Genomic DNA, 21,394 nt, shown 5'->3' on the forward strand with positions numbered 1-21,394 from the left:
AACAACATGGCTTACTAGTTTCATAGTCCTTCAACACCCCGTGTTAAGAAACGCCTCCTTTTCCTGGTTTCAAATGCCTTTCCATGTTGTATGTAGGTGTCAGTCATGTATTCAATTTCATTTACACCTCAGTGATTCTGGTGCAGTAGGTTTCGAGTTAAAAATCATTCAAAATAAAATGTCATAAATCAAAACGTTTGAATCGGGCCCATTCAAACACGAAGACCCCTGTTAATAATCCATAGGAAGAAATAGGTAAATAGTATTGCCAAAGCAACACTTTGTTCAGAGTGTTTTGCAGCACGTGCCTGCATGATTCCACAGTATTCTCAACAGACGTGTCGATGGGGTAATATCAACACAGCAGCATGAGGCTGCCTTCTTGTTGATGTCTGTGTCAACAACACCTCCTGCCTTACTGGAGTCTGAACTAAACTTCTTTCATAATTGTTACAATTCACAGTAACTGATCCCCGCATAAATAAGATAATTCATCTCATGATCTAGTGGCGGAGTGCAAGTCAGTGGCTGTCTGATTAAAGGTTAGTGAAAACTGGCTGTGAAGGGATACCTGTTCTTTTGATAAAAGCCACAGGGGTGACAGCAGGCAGCCCCAGAGTGTGGAATTTTCACTGTGTCATCTCATTAGCTGGAGCAAGGACAGTGCTGCCAGAGTCTCTTCAGCCAGTGATTAGTCTGTCACCTGGAGTGTGGCTCACCCATCCTGCAGTTCACAAAGATCTCTCCCTCTCTTCCTGTATCCCTCTCCCAGCCAGCTTTGATCTCTCAACTGCTTCTTCTTCAGTTGCCACATTAGAATTGTATGAAATAGTACCTTTCAGCTGCCCTCTTACGCTGAAATAAATTCCACTACATAATGCCTTTACCCCTTCATCTTCTGTGGGTATTGACATGGCTTTCTATGCTACTCTGCTCTGAAGGGCCTCAGACATGATATCTGTGCTAACAAAAAGAACATTAATGACATACCTCCGAGCTCAGGCTTGGAACATTATCCAGTGGAGTGGCTAGCTAGCAGAGACCATAACATATTCAAGTGAAAATGCATTTCTGTGCACAGTCAATTACGCTTTCACCAAGTAAATAGATTCACTATAATTGCACCTATAGGTTGAGCAAATACCCTGTAGAGTAAATGGGATTCACCGGAACATGGTGTTATTTCCCTTTTATAATAAAACCTGAGGCTGAGGGTTTACCATGCTTGTAGAACAGCACTTTTCTGTGTCTCCCTGACGCGGATGTAAGGCTCCACCTGCTAGGTAATTCTGCGCACAAAGCCTTCCATGCACCTGTGGAAAATTGCACTCAACGGGCCGCCGTGCCACACTGCAGGAGGTTTCATTAAAAAAAACGATGAAGACGCGAACAGAAGGACAGAGGGTGACGCACGCTCGCAGCTTCAGTAGCTGATCCGCAAACCTAAAATGAAATAAAATGTTTTCGAAAGATTCGAAGGAGTGTGACTAATGTACCACACACAGGAGCCGCTCGATTTCAGGTCTGTGTGAAGGTGACACTCATCCCAAGACCCACAAACCCCCAGCGTGTGTATTGCATTAAGTGTTTCCAGACTCTCCTTTATCATGGTTGGCGTGACCTGAACCTGCACTTAATAGACATTGTTGAGTAAAACAAGCCTGATTCCAGGTCTAGTCCTCTGCAGTGTAAAGTTTATTAAAGCTGTAGCGGGTCACCTATAATCCATTCCTACTTTTGTGCTTTTTATTCAGCTTCTCATCTGTTCATAGTACGCCGCCCCAGACAGCTGTATCTCCCTTATTCGGGTTCAAAAGCATGGTATAGCTAGTTTGACCAACAAAACCTTCCATTTAATTAATAGAGATCAATTAAACATCTGATTTAATCATTAATTATCAATGAAGTCACAGGTGACCTCAACTCATTACCATAATATTTGTGAAAGAACAGGTAAAGGTTCATTTCATGCTGAAGGTAAAGAAAGAAACACCGAGCTTCAGCCTTCCTCTTTTCTTTTCCTTTCAGCATGGAGTGAACCTTTACCTGTTTCTTTGCAGCTTACGCATTCAGACGCAGCTACCTACTCGAAAGTCTTCGATATAATGTTTTTGTGTCAAATGTAAATACCCACTGTTCTTACAGCAGAACAAAGACATCTGAGCACAGCCAAACTTTCTTCCCATATCATTTCCTTGCCCACTAGGTACCAATCGAGTTGGCACATATGCTGTGCTTGTGCTTCTTTTGCTGCTTCTGCTGCTTCTTCTTGCTTTTGTGCCACACGTTTCTATCAGAAGGGCCAGTCCGTAAATAACAAGGCTCCATGCAGATTCAATTCCTCGCGCAGGTGCGGTTTTTCATTGCTCATATTGCAGATGTTCAACAGCCACCGCCTACGCCAGGAGTAACTGCTCGTGCTTGTGTGCAACAGGGGAACGGGCCAGTGCAGAGCTGTGCTCTTCAGTTCAGCACTTCGGTTCTCCGCCTAGTCCAGGTCTGTGAGCACGGGGGAATGAGAGAGAAGACATCGACAGCCACGTGCCCGATAAGGTACCCAACACGGGGAAAAAAACACACTGTTTTTAACTTGCGTTTAAAAAGCAAAATATCATTATTTCTGGGTCTGAAATTAAATGTGGAAGATCAGCAAAGTCCCCTATAACATGGGCAGTTTCTCTCTCTCCTTTCACCTTGGCAACTGACAGCTTGTTCCCTGATTAGGGAGAGCTCATCTCATGTCTCGGGAGCCTTGGGCAGTTCAGTGTGCACAATGTCAGCCTGTGAGGTGCTTGTTTCTATGGCGACTGCACAAAAGGGGGTGCCTCATAAATGTTTACCACAATCTCTGTGTTTAATTCATAAGCAATGCGCTGCACCGCAGCCTGGCCAGGATTAACCTTTTTCACCTGGTAATGCTTCATTACCTACCTGCTTACATTTGGAAAGAGCTGCCTGGCAAAGCCCTTGGAGGTCAACTGTAAAGTGTGGGACTGTGGGTTTTTTTTAACAGAAGCCTGCAAATAAATCCCATGGAATGCAAGATCCATAAAATAGCCTGGATATTCCCGGATATCTTGCTGAAAGGTAGGTGAAGGACTCAGCAGGAATCAAAGACACAAGAGGAAAGGAGCTTTTTCAGTCCAAGGTTTATAAAAAGCACTTTGGTATGTCAAGAATGTTTGCCATTGTATATCAATCTCTGTTGTGTTCCATAGATATTCAATTATTAAAAAATGTATTTTTTATATGAATGCCACAATAAATTCCATTCAGGCTTTGATACAACCCTGCAAGAGCAGAAGGATGTTAGACACATGAATACTAATTAACCAGTTCCACAATACCAGAAAGCTTAATGGTCTCAAGAAACCTTTAATACTGCTCACTACATAATAAATCAAGGTATACCACCATACGGGGTGGTGGTGGGGCAGTGGCTCTGTGGCTAAGGATCTGCGCCTGTGGCTGGAAAGTTGCTGGTTCGTATCCTACGGCTGGCAGAGGAATCCTACTCCGTTGGGCCCCTGAGCAAGGCCCTTAACCCCAACTACTCCAGGGGCGCCGTATAAAATGGCTGACCCTGCACTCTGACCCCAAGCTTCTCTCTCCCTGTCTGTGTGTCTCATGGAGGACAAGTTGGGGTATGTGAAAAGACAAATTCCTAATACTAGAAATTATATGTTGCCAATAAAGTGATCATATCAGCCTTATTAGCAGTGTTACAACCTTGTAGTCTGATCTTGTCAAGTCACAAAAGCTAAGCAAGGCCTGTCAGTAATGGGGTGTGAGAAACAGTTTGCTGCTGCAAGTGAAGTTGGGAAATTGATGCCCCAGTATAATAACGGGAGACACTGTGCTGTAAGTGTCAAACCACCCTTTGAATGAGGTGTTAATCAAAGCTCTCCTTAATTCATCTGGTGAAGAAATGTCTCACTGTTTTCTAGATAGTGTGTAGCTGTGCTTCTAGTGCACAATTGTGTTTTGTTATCCCCTTGGAATGAAAATGGTTTATTATTATTATTATTATGGTTTGCCTTGATAATAATACCACTCAACCTGATGTAGTATTAGATGCAGAGCTTTACACAAACCTAATTATAAGTCTCTTTAGACAGTTCTACTTTCTTGCCTTTTGATGACTAATTATTAGTAAACTATCCTGTAATGCTTTGTCACTTCCACTGATTTTGAGATTTCTGTCTGGTTTTAAAAACAGCCTATTTTTGATTAGTATTCCTAGATAGAAAGACCAACAGCTACAGAAAGACGAAGAGAAAAGTAATCATAACAGGACCACATGCATCAGCAGAAGAAAATTGTTTAGTTCAGTTTCAGCTAAACAGTACATTACATTAGTATCTCATTTTACAAAGGAACCCTCATAGTCTGATAGCACCAGCTGCGCTGACACAAACACACACATTACAAGACAAAATGAGGTTAGGTGCTAGCTGTGTGCTCCCCACAGAACACATTGAGCCTGATATGGAAAGCATTGTTTCTGGTATGCCCAAGAAATGACTGATTTGCTGTAATCATCTACATCTCCACAGGTTTCACATGCTTTTTAGCTCCCAGAGCTAAACTTAATCACGTAGGCATTTCTCATAACAATGTCCAGAACATAAAGTCTTACCTGTTCTTTTCTCTTGTTGCTAAATCAGTAACAGTTGATGCAAATGTAAGATGACTACACTGCTGGGTGACCAAGCGTTATACATTTTAATGGAGCAGTCTGATTCTGCAGTGCTAGAGAGTGAAAGACATTTTTATATTTCTTAAATTTGATGTAATACAGACATGCTAACATGTAACTGAGTTTTGCCTTTAAAAAACTTTCAAGATTCTTCTCCGATCATGAATATTAGGCGAGACTAAGGATGGGCTGGGAAATGTGAACAACTTCTCCACATCTGGCAACATACCAAATAATGAATAATCTTCTGACCAACACCAATCTGACAGTTGAAGAGTTTTGAAAAGTCAAGGAATCCTCTGCTTCTGAAATCTCAGATGGCACCTTTTATTCCAAATCCCTGCTTATTTCAGTTTCTAAACATAAAAAAACAATTAATGTTTCAAAGGTGAATGTTTAATAAAGAGAAAATACAATGTACCTCTTTCTAGCTGTATTTGCATAATTAAATCACTGGCTTCCCATCATATTATAAAGTGCAGTCAAATCGAGGTAAGAGCATTAATCCCTACAATGTACAAGCTAGTTTTAATTAGGAATTAATTATTAATGCCGATTATGACACCCCAATCCAGTTAATTAGTCAGTGTAATCTGACACTTCAACTCTCCTCTTCACATTAGCAGAAAGACTTCTAATGATACTAGGAGAAAGGAATAGTGAACTCGAATTATTCTGGCAGTAGTGTTATTAAATATTGAACATTACAGCTATTTGGCAATGGCTTATTTTTTTTTGTTTTTTTTTTAAAGATGGTGTAGTGTTTATGGTGCAACTACACCAGGCATAGCATTGCTCTTGTGTGAATGACAAATTAGTGGTGTTCTTTGACATCTGGAGCCATTTTAAGGATCAAAGTGTATTGGGAACTTCTGCAGCTATGTACAAAATCAATAGAAGTGTTTTAGCTCATAGCCTAGAAGTAAACTATTTGTAATACACGTTCATGGATGCTTAGCTAGGAGGAGAAAGTATCAGTAAGAGAAGCTGGGAGAAAAGCAGGAAAAGTTCAGCGGACATAACTCCAAACAGGACAGAGCTTGAAAGACATTTGCCGCTCCCAGCTGTACACAGATTTATAACACCAAACTGTAACCCTGTCAAGCACTTGAATCAACAGTGGCCGAAGACACAAAAGCAATGTAAGACTTTAAGAATTGCATCAGAATTGCAGAATGGTTGCATGTTATCCACAAGCAAAAAGCTTATCTTTGGATAAAATAGCACTGAAGCTACACAGCTGCCCGAACATTGTCATGTCTTTTCATACAGCCCTACAGTCATGGAATTCATAGCAGTGTACCATACCCTTACTGTAGAGGTGTTAATCATAATTTTAATAGAAGTTATATATTTTTTTGTTTTTAGAAAAATACTCTGCATACTATCTTGCTAACAGTAGGGACAGCACACATCCATTCAAAAAAAAGCTGCAGCTGCTGAAGGTTTAGGGGATCATTTGCATATTTCATGCTACTTCTGATACATTCCCTGAGACAAAAGCAATGAAAGAATGCAGCCCTACATCATGACCAACTGGTTTAAGTCCTGTTTTTGTATGGCTGAAATGCAGGTTCAATGGCAGTAAATAAGCACTGAGACAAGGAAAATGCTCCCCTGGTGTGCCGAGTGCAGACGCGGCTTTTGGAAAAACAATCATCCTGGCTGTTTCAGCCGAAGAAGAGAGCAGCCTCCCACTCTGGCTCACTGCATGAACAGCCTCCAGATTAGCTCTGCTTTATCGGACTGAATGCAAACCCGAGGTGGGTGTGGCGCCACCCATTCTAGGCTAATGAGATGGCCGGCGCCAGCTCCTGTCTGCTCTGCAGGTAGGTGATCCTGGCTCCCAGGAACAGAAGCACTCCCGTGATGACCTCCAGGGAAAACGAGAGCCAGGCCAAGCCCATGGACCAGCCGAAGGAGATGTGGACATGGGTCATGCGTGCCGGCCCCACTGTGCGCACTATTTCCTCCAGGGCCATGTGGGAGTAGCTAATGTACACACTCACTCCCGTCAGGGTGATCGCGCCTGCAGGGACACAGAGGGACAGTGGGATTGAGCACGGAAAGGAGTCCCCACTCTGTCAACATTACTGGGTCGTACACATCGCTGTGGTGGAGTTCAGGGAGGGGTCAAGACCTTTGTCGTGAGGAGTTGCAAGCATAGGTCAAGCTGCGTTTGTGTTGCCCAACAGCAAAAAACATCCAGCCATCCATCAATCTCCTAACCACTCCATCCGATTCAGGGTCGCAGGGGAGCCGGGGCCTATCCCAGCAAGCAACGGGTGCAAGGCAGGGCGCACCCTGAACGCCAGTCCATCACAGGGCACACACAGACACAGACACGCACACACCTGGGCCAGTTTTCCCAAATACCAATTTACCTACCAGTATGTCTTTGGACTGAGGGAGGAAACCAGAGCACCCGGAGTAAACCCACACAAATACAAGGAGGACATACAAACTGCACACAGATCAAACCCCAGGTCCTTTATTGAACCCTGGATCCCATAGCTGTAGGCAGCAATTCTCAGCACTGGAGGACCATGCTGTCCAGCAACAAACATTTTGGAGTTTAATATACATCAGAACATTATTATATAGTATGTTACATATAATATATAGAATGTATAATGTGCTCCTTTAAAATGTTTTAATATTGTATAGGCATGAAATAAAAATGAGATGAAATACTAAAACAATGCTGATGTTACTAAATTACAGTAATAAAAAAAACTGATACAAAATGCTCCCCTCATTACTGCATTATTATAGAAAATGTAATGATTAATTAATATCCTATAACGGGTTTTTTAATACACAGTACAACATAAATAAAACCGTTGTGAGTAACACATTACTAGAAAGTGTACTGGGTTTGGTTCATACTTTAATATGTTCAGTGAATTAAATTCTAAATGAATGATGTTTCACACATCTCGTTTGCTCCTTATTAACTTACATGGGCTTCTGTCTATAGCATAAAGATTCTTTTGTTAGCTGGTACAAACAAAATATTGTCCTGTATGACACTTAAAGGGCACATTTCACTTGTTCATTGAATTCTGATCCCAGTCCTCTGTTAACACAGAGCACCTGACTTGCTTATTACAGAGCTTTCAAGTCTACGTGGCACCAAAAGTGTCTGCATTCTTAATCTCTTTATTTTAATATCATAATAAGAGAATCTAATCATGGTATTTAGTCTGTTCTGGTACAGTGTCAAGCTGAATTAAGAAGTCCCATGTTCTGCTTCTCACTGACTGAATTATAATACTTAATTTCTGTTAACAGTAGCATCTCTGAACGTCAGTCCCAGCTGTCAGGGGGCTTTGAAAGGTCTAGGTATGAAAGATGTGCTTCAAAAACAAGGAGCAAACAACAGTTAACAGTATTCTGGTCAAAATATCTTCTAAACATTGAAATGCAATTGAGATGAATTGGCATGCAATCATACAGTATATGAATTAATAGCACTTAATTCAGTGTAAAAGAACAAACCTTCTTCAGTTTGTTACCTTTAGAAGTGATTTTTCACCCTGCGCAGTCTTTGGAAAGACATCTTTACACAAAGATTGATTTTTTTGTTCAAATGTCATATTCATCTTGAAATGTATTTAGAAGACTTGTTCTTTTAGTTGTTACTGTGGGGAATAAATTACAATTAGCCCATTTTCTTCTTTTTGCTTCATACTGCCTTTTTTAACGAAAAATATGACTTAGCCTTTGTTTTTCCACTTGCTGCTTAATATTAAGCTGCTGTTCAGCTAACAGAAGCCCAAAGGGTGAGCAGGAATAAAATGCACAAATGAAGGTGGCAGTTTTCATCACATTGGGAATGAGAGATGGGCTTTTAACAATAATCATGCTGCCGGCGCTACGACTGGCATTGTAAATGGCCATGAGCTCAGAGCCCTGGATAAGAATAAGCAACAAATTTGCAAATGTTGTTAAAGCGCAAATAACTCCAACAGATGGTAAAAGGCATAATAACAAACGCGGGAGAAATAACAATAAAAGCTGGTGTTAGCAGAGAAGATCATTTTATTGGCAACATACAATTTATTGCATTAGGAATTAGTCTTTTCACATACTCCAGCCTGCTCTCCATGAGACACACAGACAGGCAGAGAAGCTTGGGGTCAGTGCGCAGGGTCAGCCATTGTACAGCACCCCTGGAGTAGTTGGGGTTAAGGCCCTTGCTCAGAGGCCCAACAGAGTAGGATTCCTCTGCTGGCCGCAGGATTTGAACCAGCAACCTTCCAGCCACAGGTGCAGATCCTTAGCCACAATGCCACCACTCTGCCCTAAAAACCCCCAAGAATTTTATTCCTAAAAACAACAAGATAGCGATATCTTCTCTGCTACAGGAGAAAAGAAAACTGATGTTTTAGACAAGTATTTCAACAGTTTTAAAGGTTTTGACTGCCTCAGGCAAAGCTGCTCTTTAGTGCCCATTAATACAGTCTGTGTTACTCTGTAATTCCCATTCAAGTCAATATACTGAAAAAAGGCGTGCCAGAAATTCATTTGGTACAATACTTGCTTTTACCTGTCTCTTTTAGATTTCAGACATTCCTCATTTTCTTTTTTTCTGTCTCAGCTTTGTGCGAAGCTAATTTGCCTCCCCTGCAAATGCCCTGTCAATCATTTTTTCCCATTGCCGCTCAGCATGAAAAACAGAAGCATGCTCAACCGATCCGCCAGAAGTCTCCCGGAGAAGGCCCCCGTTGTGAGTTTTTAACTGTTCGAGGTTAGTCCTATTTGAACCTAGCTATGCGTTTCGACATGCACGTTTTGAGTCCATAAGTGCAGTTTGAAGCTGCAGCTCGCCATGCTTAGTTATGTAAATATACAGGAAATCGACGCTCCATTCTGAGTGTTAATCATTCCGTATTCCCCCCTTGGCAGCTGCACCCCCTTAAACCCACTGGCCTTATCCGTGTGGCCAGGCTGCAACTGCCCTGGCTAAAAGGGTTAGATCTCAGTCTGCTCACATCCATTGTGCTAATACAGTTATAAGGTCACCTGCACCAAGGGTGGAGTTTGTATGTTCTCCACTCGTTCACAAGGGTTTCCTCTGCTCCAGTTTCCTCCCACAGTCCAAAAACATACTGGCAGGTTAATTGGCTTTTGGGAAAATCGGCCCAGGTGTGTGTGTGTGTGTGTGTGTGTGTGTGTGTGTGTGTGTGTGTGTGTGTGAGTGTGTGTGTGTGCTCTCTGATGGACTGGCATCCCGTCCAGGGTACACCCTGTCTTGTGGCTGTTGCTTGCTTGGATAGGCTCCAGCTTTCCCATGACCCCAAACTGGAAGAAGCACTTGAAAATGGATGGATGGAATGGCAGATCTCAGTCCTTAAATGTTATCTTTCAAGCTTTAAAAATACATGCAGGGGAACAGGGGTAGCATCTCAAGTGTCTCATCCAGAGTCTATTTGTGCTCTCCAGAGTGTGCCTAATGGCGTTATGTGATACAGTTTGCAAATATATATTTTGTTGTGTTACAAAAGGTCATATCAGATGTAGGTGTTCTGAGATATTTTTAAAATCATCCGTACAGGTTTCAATCATGCCAAAAATGTTGAGAAGGATATAAAGAAGTCATAGCATTTCGCTGCCCTGCTGACATATACTGTAGTTCTTTTGCTAGACACAGCAGATGAGGACCATCTGCCAAAAATACCATCAGCTTTTAAAGACACCTTTATTTATATAATTTAGAACTCCATTTGCAAATCAGTGCCATCAAAACAAAAACAAATAAAATGCAGTTAAAAGCTCTTCTGGTCCATCAAGAGACAGCTCAGGATTTGAATGCAGGAAGAAGCTTTTTTTAAAACAAATTAAAACTGATTGCAAGGCTAAAACATGCTTCCAATTTTTGACATTACCATTTCTACTATTCATAGGAGCAATGATGGCGATGGTATGAAACCCAGAATGTTTCTACTTGTCTCTGACAAATGTGTTTAACGTCACACTGAACCCCCTGCTTTGCAGTAGGGCTCACATGTGCAGGCCAGAAGGTGTTGTTTCCATAACAACATTTCGGGACAACTTCAATAATCTCGAAGCCTGTGAGTTACTGGAAGTCACAAGTCCTGCCATGAGGTCCCGAAAGCCTCAGGGACGATATGAGTGTGTGGTGCTTTTAGGGATTCATTTTCTGTACACCATTTGGGAGGTGCGGACTCAAACTTAACTTGAACTTGAAAATTAACTTGAAGCCAATTTGTCTTCAAGCTTAAATAGCAAAAGGATTATTTAATAAGAATGAATTGTTAATTAGAATGAACTGATAATATTTTTTCCCTTAGTAGATTGATTTTACAACTCAAAAGATAAAAAGACTATACTTTTTTATGTAGACTTATTATTAGTAGTATTAAACGGCTTTCTAAATCTTATAATTAACTTCATTCCAGCATCAAAGTCTCTTTTTCCTGCTGGACAGACTGATATGTAGATACACCAGGGTAATGGGAATATTAAATAGAGCAGATTTGTTGCATCAGAGGTTATAAAACACCTACCAAACACACCAATACCTTCCCAGGTATGAACCAATCCTTTCTTTCTGGACCTCTTTCAACTGAGCAAAGCTGACCGCAGCCCCAGCGACAGCTACCAACAGACACACAGCATCAGCAAAGCCCCAGGCGATGCTTGTAATCAGGGAAACTCCTTCCAGCGTCGAAGACTTACTGCAGAGGAGGAGGTAGGCGCCCGTACCCACGAGAAGGGGGCAGCTGCGCGCCAGGGAGCTGACAAGACCGCAGATCCCCCCGAAAACCAGGAGCACCAGGCTGAGGGGCAGCAGGACGATAATGACCTTCTGCATGTCTGCAGGGAGGGGCAAGAGAGCAGGTGATCACATCATATGGACACAGACAGGAGCCGCACGCATATACCACATACAGCACACCCAGCACCCAGAACCCCATCACATCTGTCCTGCTGCTACCCAGCTAAGCACTGGGTGAGCTACAGCAGGTGCACTAGCTTTCCCCTCTGACCCGAAAGGACACATAACCATAGTAGGGAGAGTCGTTCCATCCACAGCATGGGAAAACTGAAGCACCTACTGTAAATGATGTCCCTTAAAAGACATGATATCAACTTTGTGAGCCACGTTTCCTCCCAGACGTTGAATGGCTGATCATTCGGAGATTTCCTTTCAGCGTAGTCTCCCATGTCCACCCAGGATGCCACTTGAGAGGAACGCCAACTGGACATGGTACCCCGGTGCCGTCACCCAAGGGGGCACTGATGATAAGGGCCGAAATGGCGCAACGGTGGTAATCTCAACAGGAGTGTGAGCAAAACCAAAAGATACAATTATCACTAAGTTGTGGGGGCATGGAACAAGCTACCCAGCCATGTCGCTGAAGCCAAAACCCTGGCTTCCTTCAAGAAATGGGATCCTCAGATCAATTCACTTCTTCCAAAGAGACCTGATGGGCCAAATGGCTTCCTCCTGTTTGTAACTGTTCATACTGCATATTCTCCTCTCGTGCTACTGCAGTACTCCATGACACAGGTGACCTAACACTGTTTATAATAATAAACAGTGGCAGGAATTTGGTCATTTCAGAGCAGGTGGGTGTACAACTTAATAACTATGTGCATCACAAGAAAGACATGAATTATTATGTGTAGGTTAGTAATTTAAATGTACTGCCTGTCATATAATTGCTACATTATTTTGCTGTGATTAATACGCATTTTAGTTAACAAAGGTTATCTTTGTCTGGCACAATTGAATTTACTACAAAGACTATGCAAGTGGATTTTTTGAAAACTGCAAAGAATTGAAGCTTTGGTACAATAAAGACCACTGTGTCAGACTCAAACCCACTAACGTGTTTTTTTTTAAGGACTGCTTAAATTAATTTAACCTCTAATTAGACATGAGAGAGACAGAGTTTAGTAAAGATGTTGGCTTTCATGAAAACAGCATTGGAAGGGATATCCATCGTCCTTCTCCAACACACACACTCCGTGGATCTGGAAGACCTGAAAAGGCTTGAAAAATAAATATTTTTAAAAGGCGGCGCTTACGTTTAATGAAAAAGAAATACGCAAGATATTATTATTAATCTCTTTGTTTGAATGCCTTCGGCTGTCATCTTAGAAAAGCAATTCTCAGTAGACGTACACTGGAAACAAAGAGCAGTGCAAAGGGTACTCACTGATTAAATACCTCTCAGCGTCTGAGAACTTGGAGGTGTCTTCAGTGAAGGGATAGACGAGAGGGATACAGGCATTGTTACCTGGGACAGCAACACAAGAGGAGAGAGGTGAGAGGTTTAAAAAGGTGTTAAGGTGTTGTAAAAATATTCTTCCATTCCCTTTTTTCAATTCAGTTCAATTCAAGGTGCTTTATTAGCACAACCGATGGGTACAATTGCCAAAGTTGCCAAAGCAAATAAAAATAATAAAATTAACATGAAACAAAAAGTAAAATGAAATCTACAGACATTGCTTATTTATTTTACATGTATTTTCTCTCTGTAAGCATATCAAAGAAAAAGGGATGTGTGAGATTTTCTTTGAGCTTTTACCTGCTGCACATTGTTTAAGCAATTTATACATTGTAAGCAACTGCCATATGTTTGTCTGGTAAATCTCTTTGTATACCCTGCGCAGCTAAAAGAAGCCTTTTTAGATACCTGTAGGGCAGCTAAAAATTGATTTCTTAAGTATAATTTAAGAGCCTATCCAGACAAGGATTGGGCCCAAGGCAGGGTACACCATGGACAAGACACCAGTTAATTGCAGGGCACACACAGACAAACACACACTCTCACAACAGGGACAATTTGCCCCTAAGCAAATTGACCTACCAGTATGTCTTTGGGCTGTAGGGAGAAACCAGAGCTCCTGGAAAAACCCTAATGAACTCAGGAAGAACATGCAAACTCCACACAGACAGCACCCCAGGTCTAGAATTGAACCCACCACTACAAGGCTAACCACCACGCCGCCGTGCTAACCCATATGCCAACTATTCTGAATAAATACAGCACAAAACATTTAAGGCTAACTGAATACTTAAGGAAACAAATCATGAAGCAAATATTAGAGTTATCAGCTAATACTAGGGTTGCCACATCAAACATAAAAGCATTGTAGTGATTCCACACTGATGGCACTTGTGTGGGTGGAGAAACAGAAATACTTCAGATTATTTTGAGTTAAACGTTGCTCAAAGGTACACAGTGTGTGTTTTGTGCTTACAAGCCAGGAATCAGATCAAATATATCCCAGCATCCCAATGATAAGGTGACATTGTAACAGGAATTCCTAAATTTAAGCCCACTCTACTAAAACTATTTTAAACTACCAAACTGGGAGGGCATAAAAAGAAAAATAGCATGCTTTTTCTAAAAGAAGTGAAGGACTAGCCATCTTACAAAACCATCAGCAAAGTCTTATGCTTTTTTATACAGCATCTCTATCAAACATGCTGCATTTCTCCATTCACTGGACTAACGCAGTACTGCATCTGCCCAGAGCCCCAGGTTATTCAGCTAAGCATGCCAAGAGATCCAATCACTTCTTACCCTGCTTCTTCTTCTCTGCAGTAAACCATTACACCTTTTTTGTTTAAAACAAATCCCTGTCTTTCTTTTTGTGTCCACTCAATGTTGAATGTGACCAGTACCTCAAGATGCACACTGACCTACAGTTTGGGGGAATCCTGGCCACAACAGAACAAGGGCACTACCTGGATACAATCCAGGACGTTTGGGCTCAGCCTGGCAGGACAGTCTGGGCTCCAAACCGATACACTGCATTTGCTAAACGACCTGGAAGCATTTTAGGGTCAGGAACACATTTTTCCATATATGACCAAACATTAAAACAAGTCCGTAAGATGTAGATTCCTGTTTTTGCTGTTTGGAAATCCACGTCAACAGTCATTTAGGTGCATATGTCAAAGTCTCTGTTAGGCACCGCAACAACATAATTTCATGCCATATTATAAAGAGAGTTGAAATGATGTAATTCATACATAAATTATACTGCTAATCCAGGAGTCATTGTTAACATTCTTGGATTGGCACATCGATATTGTCCACACCAGCCTGAGCCTCACTTTATTTATGATATCAAAGCAAAGTTCAAGCAGGCCCAGAAAGTTAAATAGAAGCTATTTGCGCCGGTTAGTGCTCCTGGCTCCAGATTTGTTTTTGTGTGAGCTCGTAGCCTTGTTATTTTCTGCTACACAAAAGAAAGAGCATGGAGCAAAAGGCTTTACTAGAAAGAGGTATGGTTCCGCACTCCCCGAGGAAAAACCTGTTACTTCACAGCATTTTCTATACACAAAAAAGAGCTCTACGTGTTCCTCAGCACCTCCATTCCATCAAAGCTCCTAGCTCTTTGACACTGGCCAAGCCATTAACTTCCAGCAACATTCTCAGCACAGCACAGTTTGCTCAGGGGGACAGGCTACAAGCGCCGTGCCCGGTTAAGACACATGGAATGCAATTAGAGAACTTTGATTTAATAATCCACCCCAGGCTCCTGCAAGATGTCGCATCGATCTGCATGTGCCTCTGCACAAATTTGCATCATATTGCGTGGGTTGCTTTCATTCAAAGTGCTTGCCTATCTTTAGATTGTTCTGTCGAGCAACAAGTTATTTGGAAGGAGAGCTGGCCAGACTAAATCCTACATAAAATTCATGACCTCGCCTAGAAGAAATATGTTTCCCTAAATGCACAAGGCCTCAGGCACAAACATATTGATGTACTTTTAGAGGCATGCCCTGACTTCATAATTACACTACTCTGAACGATTTAGCATGCTTATTTGATGTGCATTTTTCATCATTACAATCTCCTCACTATTTGTAATGATCTTGAAACTGACTTAATTATTTGGGGGCAAATGGCACTTTCCTTCTTGGATCCTGCTCACCATGTTAATTATGTGCCAAGCCGTTAAAAGCTAAATTCCTCTTATTACACAAATCCCAAGAGGTCCCTTGATTTTCTGTATCGAATTGGCATTTGCAAACCTGAATGTAGAAACCTAAACTTACCCCTGAAATAATATTCACTGTTTTTATTGGGCAGGAGACACAGAAATACTCCGATGCTCACCTTGGTCCCGTTTAAGTCAAATCAAGGCAAAGGAAAGAGAAAGGCTCATCGTCCAGTATTTTTTCTCGGTATTAGCAAAAGCACTATATAACTGTATTAGTTTATTATTGTATTATTATTATTGTAATAATTATTATTATTATTATTATTATTATTATTATTATTATTATTGATTTAATGCAATACATTGAGATCAACTAGAAAATGTGTTGACATTCTCAAGACACCTGCCAGGCTTCTCCCTCTTAAGAGACACACATCCAAATCAATTAACTTCCAACGGAGAGTCATATTCTCCCTAATGGTCTAAAGATCCAGAAGCCTAACTCGTTTGCTCTCTAGTAGCTAATTGACCGGCAGCTCTCATTAAATCTCATTAAACCTCATTAAACCTCAATGCACGTTCCTTACTCTTTGATGCTGTGCATTACCAGATCACTGGCCAGTGTAAGTGTACTGTATGCCTGCGCACGATTCTGTGTGTAGGGTCCTCTGGAGAAGCATGCTTGTTCGCTCAGGCGGAGCAGCTTCAATCCTGCTTCAGCTAATGAGACAAAGCAGCTGCAAAGATGCCTCAATGGTCCTGTAATGGCAGCAATTGGACGTTTAAATGCTGGCGTGTCAGCGCACGTTGTACCCTTGTGTCGGACTTTGTGCTGTTCCAATGCGCCTCAGTCGGATTGCTGTACACATGTGAAAGCACCTACCACATACTGTACTGTACGTTATTAATATTACTTTGATCAACATACAGTACGTGCGGTAAGAACTAAACAGGCAGCTGGCTGAAATCCCCAGGATATTCTTTTAATTGTGGGATTAGGATGCCAGCGGCTGTCCTCCAGTGAGCCAGCGGACTCGCAGATCAGGGAACGCTGTACGACGCAGACGTGTGCCGCAGGGAGCGCGGCGATACAAGCAAGATCAGAGGCCAAAGCCGTAAAAGAACAGTGCGTATTTCTTTTGAATTGTAAATGAAAGTTTAAACGGTTTTCTAAGTGTGCTTGCTTCCTCACACGCTCCGCGAACAGCAGCGGGGGAAGTTTACACTTTGCGGGCACTTGGTCGAGTCTTGATGTTCAGGACCCACTTCAACGCAACCCCGCGCCACTTGAGGCTAGAGGAGGAGGGCGGGCGTGGTTTTGCTTTGGTCTATATACCGAAATGGAGCCCTACCGATGCCCTCCCCAAGTCCCCCATCTCAACCTACTGCACAGAGGACGTCCGCATTCCTCCTGCACTGCGGGGTGTATCTGGGGTTAGCTGGAGACTCCTTTCTATCCGTTTCTTGCAGTTTCGTAGTCCGAACATGCATGAAGGAGCCTAAAGCGCCTTCCGATTTCAATTCAAGTCATTTTTATATAGCGCCTTTCACAACAAGGTTGCCCCAACGGGCGCAATATGATGTCAGGTGGGACGCAGAGCCCGGGACCTCAAATCAATGCTAGTGCTCACGGAAAACTTTGAGCTGTACAGGTTCGGAGAGGTCATGACACCATGTCTGCCTGGAATGTGGAAAGTCGATTAAGGAAACGTACTGTGAAACGTATTGTGTGTCATTCATTCATGCATCATTCATTCATTAATTCAATCAATTAATTCATTCAATAGAGCACTGTTCATAACGGAAACATAATTCAGAAGCAGTGGCTTGCTTTATAGCTCTTAAGACATTGTGATTGTACGAGACATTTTATGAATCCGTCACCTCCCCCCAGGCGCACCCCCAGAGTCGCGGCGCTCAGGAGAAGTCAAAGTGGCGAACAGGGAAGAGGAGCCCTGCTCTCCCCTTCCGATCGCCGGAAACGGAAAACCTCGGTACGGGGGGGTACTGCCATATATACGAGCGAACTATTTAATTGAGCGAAGCACATGTAACTTCTCGCAGCGAAACCGCATTTCGGTCGTAGATTAAGCGAATTCTCTTCAATTAATTAACCAATTAACCGCAAGAGCGGCGTGGGGTCTGGAAGTTTTAACCCGGGACACGCCGCAATGAAATTCTAGCCAGTGCTCAATCGAACACCCGTATGACAAGCAGGGATAATCCAGTATCTCCCCTGGATACTCCAGTATCTCCCCTGGCTCCCGTTGGTCGAGGGGGCTCGATGCGCACAACCGCGGGCGCGTGCGGGTCAAACTACTGACGCCGGCCCGCGCGTCACTACTGCTCCATGTCCAATTGTACAGGTTACCTCAGTAACAGACTCGCCCACACGATGCAATACGGTTCGTAGCATTTTAGTAGCCAGAAAACGTTTTAAGTGATCGTGACTGATATACGATAATAATATACGTCCGTCAATTCATCCATCCATTTTCCAACCGTTCCATACACTGTAGGTTTGCGGGTGGAGCCGGAGCCTATCTCGGCAAGCAGCGAGCGCAAGGCAGGGTACACCCCGGACGGGATGCCAGTCCATCGCAGGGCACTGACAGACACAGACCCTCACACGGACACACCTGGGCCAGTTTTCCCAGAAGCCAATTCACCCACCAATATGTCTTTAGGCTGTGGGAGAAAACCGTAGCAACCGGACGAATCCCACGCAAAACACGAGGGAGAACATACAAACTCCACGCACAATTCCAGTGGCGGTGTGAACCCCGAACCCCAGCAACGCTAATCGCTGCGCCACCGTGCCGCCCCGAATGTGCACCCTAAAAAAATATGTCAGCTCTCCTAAGATATATTTCTCAATTAGCCCTTGCAGCTCGGATTCCACAATTAAACACTGACGTGAGGTTACAAGATGCCTTTCTAAAATAAGTACAGCATCTGAAACGACACAAACCTGAAGTCTTGAGAGGCAGCTAACATTTCACCACCTTCCTGGACCACAACAGACGTAAACATGTTTTTGTTACACTGGGTAACAGCTGGAAAGCCGCCTGTGCAAAAAATTTATCGCACCTTCATTTGATACGAATTGTTTCTGAGGACTCGCGACCCACGCTCCAGCCTGTAAAATTCTGAAAAAACTCAATGTCGCAGTCAGTCATTTCCCATCTTCTGATCGGAGGAAAATCATTCTTCAGAGTGTAATATTAACACTTTCAGTTACAGCACACTCTTCATTCAGAAAGTACTGGATGTAAATTTAAAATGGTTTATATATGAACAAACAAAAATGTGAATACATTACATCCATAAATTGCAACATATATATATAAAGCAATGGACAATATTTCTCAGTGCTTTCACGACTCTCCTTAATGTTGCCTTCTAATTGTTCAATTGCGCTTTATTCAGGTAAACTGACGCGAGTTAAAATATTGAACTCAAATTAGCCAGAAAAGTTAGGTACATCTCTTTTTGTAAATGCGTTGCTACAAATATATTTATCACACAGGATGTCCTCATACGCGTTTTCTTTATATTTTTTGTCTTCTATTTTGTGGGTTGTGTCCTGCTCAGGGACTACAGAGGTAAATGAGCTTTTTTAGCGAACTCCGGTGCATCTCAACAGCCGTGTGCTGTCCCTGTTCAATATGCTGAAAACTAAAATGACATTTTTTCTAGTATTAGGTTTAACAGCGATAGTTGTGTACTGCCTCTGCCCGTACTGCTGAGGTCTGTCGTGCTGTACGCTACCTTCATACCTTCGCAAGTTCTCCAGAGTCCAGTATGCGAGCTCAGTTCTTCCGACTTGGTTCCGTTCGGTTTATTCACCTCCAGAATGTACCAGTACTCGCTCGCTATTGCCGCTGCCAGGAAGCTGAAACTGAGCAGCCCCATTAAGCCCGCGACAACAACCGCTGCCCCGAAGTTCATCTTCATTAACGCCGGGTGGCGAGAACAACCGATCAAAGCGAACGGGACAGCGACGCCTTACGGAGTTTAATTCGGTCTCTCCGTGTCCTGGTTCACGTTCCTCCTCATTTCCACTCCGTCCTTCTCTCTTCCCAGGAGCAGAAATATTGTGAATGCCTTTCCTCGAATCGCCAACTGGATCAGCTGACGTGTTGTCTCTTCACTAATTACTAGCCCACTAACGACCCTTGCTCCAAAACCTTCCGTTTTAGAAATAAAACTGGTCTAATGCGAAGAACGGTATTTTCACGTTTTTCGGCTTGAAGCAATGTGTTCTTCCAACGGTTATACACCCTCCCCAAGACAGACACCTTAAAAGGTTGTTTTTTTTTACTGTGCAAAGAAACACAGATGTGCGTCTGCAGCTTCCGAAACCAACAGCAAGAGAGCTTAGCACACTCAGATCTGCGCCACTGTGCCTAACTCTCTCATCCCACACCCGGCAACCGCACTTAATCAAGAAGGAATAAGCTTCAATCAACACTTCAATAACGGTGATAATCAAATGAATTTTCCTTCCTGCACCTGAACAATCCCTGCCTGTTTTCTTGGTCTGCGCAAGAGATGGGTTACCTTAACAAAAAAAAAAAGAGAGAAGCAAATTTCAGTCAGTGTCACAATACATAATGATAAAAACACAAATGAAAAAAATCGAATTCTGTGAGTAGAGGGCCCGTCTCTGCTTGGGAAACGCAGCCAAGAATGAATTTCAAGAACTTTCCCCGAAATCACAGATGATGGGAATAAAGAACGCTCACCTGTCCAAATCGCCATCTGTCCATTTTCTAACTGCTTAGTCCAATTCAGGGCCTGGGGGGAGCCAGAGCCTGTCCCCACAAGCAAAAGGCACCAGGCAGGGTACACCAGTCCATCACAGGGAGCACACAGGCACAGACATGCACACCAGTGCCGGTTTTCCCAGGAGCCACTGAGCCTACCTGTACAGTATGTCTTTGAACCGTGGGAGGAAACCAGAGCACCCAGAGGAAACCCATGCGAACTTACAAACACCAGTACCAGGGTTGAACCACTAACCACTGCGCCACCATTCTGACACCCAAGTCAAGAGCTGACAGGATGTCTAAGAGAAGGAGGGCTGTTACTCTAGATCAGGAGTTCCCCATATAATAATAATAATAACAATCCTTACACTTATAAAGCACTTTTATGGATGCTCCACTCAAAGCACTTTACAGGTAAAGGGGACTCCCCTCCACCACCACCAATGTGCATCAGCCAGAGTGCACCAGTACGCTCACCACTCACCCGCTCTCAGTGGGGAGGAGAGCAGGGTGATGAAGCCAGTTCAGAGAGGGGGATTATTAGGAGGCCATGATTGGTAAAGGCCAGGGGGAAATGTGACCAGGACACCGGGGTAACAACGTTACACTTTTCGAGAGACGCCGTGGGATTTTTAATGACCACAGAGAGTCAGGACCTCGGTTTTACATCTCATCTGAAGGATGGCGCATTTTTTGCAAAAGAGTGTCCCCCTCACTATATTGGGTGCACTAGGACCCACACAGTGAGTGCCCTCTACTGGCCCCACTAACACCTCTTCCAGCAGTAACCTGAGCTTTCCCAAGAGTCTCCCATCCAGGTACTGGCCAGGCTCACCCTGAGCTTCAGTGGGCTGTGGGGTAAGATAGCTGAAGCCACGGATTGACCCTCAAGCACCCATCCTGCAGATACATGGCCCCTCTGGCCAGTTCCAGATCACCCAGAGGGCATCTTGTTTTTCCAGCCGGCTCATAAATTGCAATTCCTGCA

At 43.1% G+C, this 21,394-nt stretch overlaps 1 protein-coding gene across 1 annotated transcript; it reads right to left on the minus strand.

Annotated features, from left to right (window-relative positions):
- Positions 1–4,305: 4,305 nt before the first annotated feature.
- On the minus strand, positions 4,306–20,090 carry tmem235b (transmembrane protein 235b). The gene is made up of 4 exons (XM_088599843.1): positions 19,414–20,090; positions 12,892–12,972; positions 11,405–11,542; positions 4,306–6,728 (listed from the first exon to the last, which is right to left on the minus strand). Exons 1-4 carry the CDS (start codon positions 19,589–19,591, stop codon positions 6,484–6,486), a joined length of 642 nt encoding a protein of 213 aa, XP_088455969.1. The 5' UTR covers positions 19,592–20,090; the 3' UTR covers positions 4,306–6,483.
- Between the last annotated feature and the right edge of the window lie 1,304 nt (positions 20,091–21,394).

The sequence above is a fragment of the Lepisosteus platostomus genome, chromosome 11 (assembly GCF_059453375.1).
Source record: "Lepisosteus platostomus isolate fLepPlt1 chromosome 11, fLepPlt1.hap1, whole genome shotgun sequence".
NCBI classification, from domain to species: domain Eukaryota; kingdom Metazoa; phylum Chordata; class Actinopteri; order Semionotiformes; family Lepisosteidae; genus Lepisosteus; species Lepisosteus platostomus.